The sequence below is a fragment of the Micropterus dolomieu genome, linkage group LG03 (assembly GCF_021292245.1).
Source record: "Micropterus dolomieu isolate WLL.071019.BEF.003 ecotype Adirondacks linkage group LG03, ASM2129224v1, whole genome shotgun sequence".
Classification (NCBI taxonomy): domain Eukaryota; kingdom Metazoa; phylum Chordata; class Actinopteri; order Centrarchiformes; family Centrarchidae; genus Micropterus; species Micropterus dolomieu.
In genome coordinates this window covers 25,790,459-25,797,791 of record NC_060152.1, presented here as the reverse complement: position 1 = coordinate 25,797,791, position 7,333 = coordinate 25,790,459, and the positions used below count along the sequence as shown (strand labels likewise).

Sequence of the window (7,333 nt, the reverse complement as noted above, 5' to 3'; positions counted from 1 at the left end):
CAAAAACACTGTGCAAGGTTCCACTCAAACGAGCACTGGCTTCCCTCCCACCGCCGACGCTCTCCGATGCTCTACAGGTTGAATCACCGCTCAATAAACAGCCATTTTATACCTTTTGTAATCCCTTGTTTAAGTCCTCACTGAAACATATAAAGTGGTAAACAGACACAAAAGATTTACAGTATGAGCCATCCAAACACTTCTTTTTTTCAAGAGCAAAGAAAGCCTTGTGAAAACTCAAAGCTCTTATTCAGCCATTAAATATAGTCTTATTGAAGTGTGCGTTTGTGTGTGTGTGTGTGTGTGTGTGTGTGTGTGTGTGTGTGTGAGTAAGTGAATGTGGGGAGGGAGGGGAGTAAACTGCAATGGTCCTCCTCAGCCACATTCTACAGACACAGAAGATGCATCACAGAGAACAAGCACTCAAAAGTAAATGAATAAATAAATAAATAAATAAAGTATGCTATGCAGATGAGGGTGACAAAGCCTCCATCTCGGCCTATACTGCAGTGCACTGGCCATTCATCACCTGCACATGCAAAGCACCGGCTCCGGTCCTTAGCATATTCGCATATTCTAATGAAGGCTTGCATGCAAATGAGGACGACCTTTTCCTTTTGGCTTTCCCTTTCCCCCCCTCTTTTTTCTTTACAACTTTACATTAACAGGAGGGGAGTGGAGAGTAGTGGCTGTAATGGCTATTAGAGCGACAGGCTGAGTACGTGACGTTGTGATCTAAACTCAGGGACGCAGTAATTAGGCTAATCTATTACCAGACGGCGGCTGTCAAAGATTTTTATGGCAAAGGACGGGCTTGTCAGACACTTTATTTATTAAAACTGGCCCTGGATTTTCTAAAAGGGATGGTCAGTTAGACCCACAGAAAAATTAACCCACTGCACAGTGACATGGGCTCAGACATGGATAACAGATCTGACACAGGCACCCACAGGACCCTGGCGCTGCCCCTGGACATTTGAGGTGCTACATGTTGTGCAACCTAATATTGGCTGGGTGTCCAGCCTTGTGACACACAATGATATTGGCTTCAACCCGAATATCAAATTTTGTCCAGTTAGGCTTGATGTGACGCATTTCTTTTATAAAATGAATGATTGATTGAAGAATTGATTGATGGCACTGGTTGTCTTTGAAAAACTCTGAGCAGCTGTTTGTCACAATTTCAACTAAAACAATGCAGAAATATGTTATTGTTATTAAAACAAACACATGCTTTTATAACAAGATATTGTAATATTGTAACAGTGCTGATCCAACCCCCTGAGCCAGGCCTCTCCTCTCGCTTTTTGTCACCAGTGACCAGTGGAGGGGAGGAGAGACCAGGCGTCACCCGACTCTCCTCTCCTGTCCACCAGGCAGGGTCCTACGCAGTCGGCGGGGAGGCGGGAGAAAGTTAGCCTCCTTACTGTGACTTTGAACTTTCTCAGATGAGGCATAAATATTGAAATATTGAAATGAAAGATGCGGCGGGCGCAGAGGGGATGGGAGGGATGTGGAGGGGGAGAAAGATGAGGAGGAGGAGGGAGGAAAGGGAGAGGATAGACGGATTGGGGGGGAAGAAGAGACAGGAGGCCCACTGAGAGAAGAGACAAGGCCCTCACCCCTCTGCCAGGCTGCATTCTAGCAGGCCGACAGTTATGGATAGGAAACATTACTGCTGCTGGTAATTAAAGCAAAAACTAATACTGTCTCTTGGATGAGGGGGTTTCATAGTGAGCATCCATTTGTCACTGCTGCACACTCGCCAAGGCCAGATTAAATCACACACATATTTAGTCCTGCTGCGCACAGGGGTATTTCTATCTATCTGTCTATCTATCCATCTATCCATCCATCCATCCATCCATCCATGTATTACTTCTTAAAAGGTAAAGATAGAGAATATCAACTATAAACACTATTGCCAGCTTCAATTCAAAATACTGGTTTCAGTTTTCAAAAACACATGTAGGTCAGCTCCTACTAAAGACTAATCAGTGAGGCAGTAAGTGAGTGACTGACTGTAGAGTGGCAGTGAAAAGGCCACTGGCTTGGGTGGGTGGGGTGGAGTGGTGGCCAAAGACGAGGATGGAGGAGGAGGAGGAGGGGATGCCATGTCACCAGGCGGAGGGGATCGGTGACACTGAGCGTGTCACAGGGTGACGGCTGCACTCTGCTAGGACCAGCAGCCCCTCCAGCGCTGTCACAGGAACCAGCAGCTCCAGATACTGACACTAGCAGCCATGATGACAGGCCAAACATGACTCGTCTCCGCTCTCGCCACAGACGAGGCCTGACGGCACGCGGAGACACCAAGAGAAGGAGGGATGGAGGGATTAGAATGAGGGAAGGAAAGAGCAAATAAATATAAACTGAATCTGTTTCTCCTAAACTGGACAAACTGAACACAGCATTGGGTGGCCCCAAAGAACATAATTCAGTTGAATTAATTGAATAAAAAGTAACTTTTGCCAACTTGAAAAAGTGTGCACTTACTTTCTTACTTAATTACTTTCATTTACTTTTGTTTATTTAAGAATGGTATATGTGATCCCAACTCTCTGCTTTTTGAAAGGATGGAGTAAAATAAAAAACAGAGGAAGGGAAGACATGAGAGACATGAGGTAATACAGAAACATGAAAACTTTCTCCAGAAGAGAAGGTTATGTTACCCTTTTTTAAACGCAAAACAGGAAAAAAGACCCTGTAAGTTACACCTGACGTTTCAATAACTGCATAGGTTAGTCTGTTTCTCTTGTTGTCCTATCCTTACTTCTTATAATTTCACATCTTAGTTGATCTCATGAGGTTTTCCAGTAAGGGAGGAGTTGTTAGGAAGGAAAAACATTTTTAGACTGTTTGGATCAAGAGACACAGCACGGGGGAAGGTGGGAGAAAGGAAGGATGACAATGATAAGATGTAGATGGAAATATGGTGATTTGAGGGGAAAAACATGGAGGGGGAGGGGGTAATGCCAAAAGGGGAGAGGGCAGAAAAGAGAAACGAGAGAAAGAGGGAGGAGATGTAGAGGACTCGGAGAGAGAGGCAGCGCAGCGGCGAGACTGATCGCTGTTGATCTTCACGATAAGCGCTCCCGACAACTTGTGACCAAAGTGGCGCTTCGACACTAATCGGCCGTGAAGGCTGACCTGCAGCGAGGCAGCGAAGTTCAGATCGCATAGAGCCGGCGCTGCAGCTCAGACGAGATGGACCCAGACAGGAGACATCCAGGCATCAAAACTCCCTGAGAAATTGCGACATGGCTTCAGTGCACTGTGAGAAGAACATAAGAGGAGGAAAAAAAAATAAAGCAGTGATACTCGGTGCTCTTGGCAGTCGAGGCAGACTTATCTGGCTTAAGATGAAAAGAGAAGGACAGAGGGAAAGGAGAGAGGAGTGAGGGAGTCAGGGGAAGTACCCAGGAGAGGGGAGGAAGATGGAAAATATGAGCAGAGTAAAAAAAAAAAAATAGAAAGATCAATTTTATTGACAATTATCTGTGAGCTGGACTGAGCAGAATTGGAGACTAACCTTGAACTGTGTGTGTTCAACCTCTGCAAGACATACAGGCTGTGTGTGTGTGTGCAAATAGCACCAACAGGTCTGAATACTCTCGTGAGTTAAGAGTAAACAGGTCATAAAAAAAACAGCTGGGGATGAAGTAAACTGTGCTACATGTACACAGTCTTACACTGTGCACATCTTTCTGGGGTATTTTAATGGGGTGTTTTTTGTCACACCAGTCCACCACCTCCACAATCCATCACTTTAGAACCCAAATATCTTTTCAAACACCAGATGTTAGAATAATAAAATACATGTTAAAATACATACAAGTTTTTACACACCATCAGTAGAGCTCAAACCATTAGCAATTAATCAATAGATTTTAAAACCATTTAATGGTTTGAGTCAAATTTTTTTAGCAAAATGTTCTGCTTTTCTTTGTCTTATACTTTGTCTTATATACTGTGTGAATTATTACTTTAACAAATAGTAGGAATCTTTTTAAACAGTTTTGCCCAATTACCTTAGCACAGACTTTATTTCCCACTAACCCACTGTTTATCATTAATCTGCTTATGATCCACTAAAAGGACAGCCAGCAGTTACATATAGTTCAAGAAAAACTCAGTCTGGATGTCAGACTCTCTGTGAGACAGTCAGGGCTTTAATTTACCATTCCTGTCCATTCCATACTTTCTGTCACATGTTGGCCTTTAAACAAAACAGATCTTGAGACATATCATACATTCCTAGATAAATATTTTCACATTCACTCAGAGCGGATTGTCCTCTGTTGCCAAGGCGCTGCCGCCACGACAGTAATAGGGAGGAAACATGAAGCTATACTTTAATAAGTAGAGAACACGGTGTTTATTCAGTCATTAATGACTACTGGCTCCCACTTAAGGCGCCACATGCAAAAATGTGTCCATTGTGTAAAAATACATAGGATCTAATCATATCTGGCACCATAAATCATCTGTGGCTGTGTCCCTTTAGGAAAAAGCACGGCAAGTAAACACAAGCTAGGTAAAGAGTGGGGTTGGTGGGTGCTTGTGCATAAAAGAGTGTATCCACATGTGTGTGTCAATATTTTATACCAGCAAAATAAGTGTGTGCATGCATCCAGAGAGGACAGTATAGTTCCACCTACATGTTGTATAAGAAATAGTAGTTTCATCAAGTGTTTTTTGGATTGACTGATGATCAAGTCACGAGCAAACAGAAAAAACAAATCCAACCGGAGTCGTGCTTGACTGAAGAGCTGAGACAAACGAAAATATGCCTCTGCAGCTCTTCTGTGTCTGATAATAGGTTAAATAATGGCAGCTAAGTCCAACCTGACCGCCAGGACACAAGTGAAGTTGTCAGCCTGAGTATTCTTCATATTCACATCCACACACATATACACAATACACAATACACACACACACACTCATGGTGTGGTTAAATCGGAGACAGAAGCAGGGATTCTAGAAATATTCCCTTATTGATCTGTTGTGGGAAGATGCTATCTCTTTACATGAGGAGCAGACCACTGGAGCCAGTACACACGTACACACACACACACACACACACACACACACACACACACACACACTCATGTACAGACATATCTAAATAGTATTACTACAAACACATGACACGATGAGTGTATGCTTCCATCTACAAAAACACAAACATACACGATACATTTGCACACTCACAAACCAAACCCACCCGCAAACCATACACACACATTCAACACACGTGGCATAAATGTTCTCAGAAATAAAGCTTACCAAGTACAAATTCAGCAGTCTCAAGACACAAATAGCATTCTGTGGAATTACAAACTGGCCAAAACACTGTTTACTTATTTATTGATGAAGTTAATTGCTCGTTAAAATTGCACATGAATTGTTTTGCACAAACTGCATAAACATTTCATGTTCTGTCTAAAGGGGGGAAGTTTAGGGGAAATGGGAAGCAAAAAAAATAAAAAATAATCACACTCCTCTCTTCACTTAACACATGTACACATTTTGAATTCTTCACCACAACAAATTGCTTATGTTTATCCAGCAATGCTGAAAAATTAGTTATTTTAGAAAGGATTGGGAGAGTAGTTGTTTTTTTAAACCAACACACCAAAAGGACTGTCTGGGAGACATGCAGCACAGAGCACGCTATTAGTTGTGACTGCTCAAGCTTCCCATTCCTGTACTTACAGTATACCGCAAATAGGAACATCACTTTTCATTACCTGCTGTTTTCAGCAGAGCTTCACTCTATCATTGCCACGGCATGCTAATGTAAAGCAGGCTACTGTCATGTAAATTAAACTGTTTGTTTTGTTTGCCTTCCCTCCTTCGGCTGATTGTCAGAGCGACTTGCCAGGAGCAGCAGGTGTGTTTGTTTGTTTGTGTAGGAGTGCACCGGTGTGCCGGGTTTGCTGTTTGTGTGCCGCTGATGCTGCTCTGTGCGCACACGCTCCGGCTGCACAGCAACAAGTGAGCTGGCGAATTGTGTGTGTCTGTGTGTGCGCGCCAAGTTATGGAATCTGAATCACAGAAATGACACACCACACACAAACCTCCCAGTCAACCAGATGTGCTCCTGACCCTGAGCTCAGCCACTGAAATGCAAAGTCGGATGCCTACTTGGCGCTCTTCCCCCCGGCGCAGGTACAACCAACTGTCACAAACAATGGGGGAATATGCATACCGTGGGCTAGGGTTTGCTACAACATGCTCTCAATGTAAATCATATTTCACAGGTTTCCAAGAGACAAGCCAGTCAACCACCAAGTCAGCCACCCAGCCAGTCACACAGTCAGCCAGCATGCACAGCACTCTGCTGTATCTGCAGGGCTACTGCCACTGGGTAATTGACAGTACATGTAAAAAAAAAAAAACACAAAAAAACAAACAAGCGACCCTGTTTATGGCGCTGCCTTAAAATATGGAAACTTGTCCCCTGATCATTTGTAGACACAGTGAAATATCAAATGGCACTAGAGAGAAATAAGAAGCCTTCATATTTTCTCATTATGAGACAGATGACAATGATTCCCGTGTCTAATTAGACAGAAGGGTTTTTTGAGCGTCGACTGACATGTGTTAACTAGATAAACAATTCTTCAACATCTGCAAGGTGTGTCGTAGGAAGCTACAGTATTTTCGTTGCAAAACAGAGCAGGGCAGCAGCTTTGAAAGGTGCTGTGCTTAACTGCAAGGGCGGTATGTTAACTAGAGAAATTTGTACACGCAGTTGGTTCACAGGGGTTATTTTAAAGCATGGAAGGATTTCTCATTTTGTTTGGTCATATGAGAGCACAGGAGTTGGAGCAAGACGTTGGTGAGAGGGAGGTTTCTGACTATTTTTAAAAGAACAGTTTAAACTAAAACTAGGGCTGCAATGAATAATCAAATGATCAATTAGTTGATAACTATTAAATTAATCGTTGGGTTGTAGACAAAAAAAAGGATGTCTTCTTAGGCTTTGGGAAACACCGATCGACATATTTCACAATTTTCTGACATTTTATAGACTAAACAACTAATCAATTAATGGAGAAAATAATTGACAGATTAATTGACAGTGAAAATAAGCGCTAGTTGCAGCCCTAGTGTGAACTTTAACAGTATTCTCACTCACACAAAGCAATTTAATCCATGTAAATCCAAATAGCTGCTGAAGAGCTCTCACAGATTTACATCCAAGTTACATCTCTTCTAAACAGCTTTAGCTAAACAATCAAAAGATAGTGTTCCATAGAAAAACTTTCATTTCTTCTTCAAGTAACGGTAACTCGTGGTCTCACACACACACACACACACACAC

The 7,333-nt window shown here is 42.6% G+C and overlaps 1 protein-coding gene across 1 annotated transcript in view; it reads right to left on the bottom strand.

Annotated features, from left to right (window-relative positions):
• Positions 1–375: 375 nt before the first annotated feature.
• The window catches only part of LOC123968120 (zinc finger protein 407-like), a 54,675-nt gene continuing 47,717 nt past the window's right edge, over positions 376–7,333 (bottom strand). Inside the window, exons 5-6 of the mRNA XM_046044636.1 lie at positions 2,085–2,293; positions 376–386 (exon numbers count right to left, since the gene is read on the bottom strand). Of these exons, the coding sequence (XP_045900592.1) occupies positions 376–386; positions 2,085–2,293 (220 nt within the window). The remainder of the gene's footprint in view (positions 387–2,084; positions 2,294–7,333) is intronic.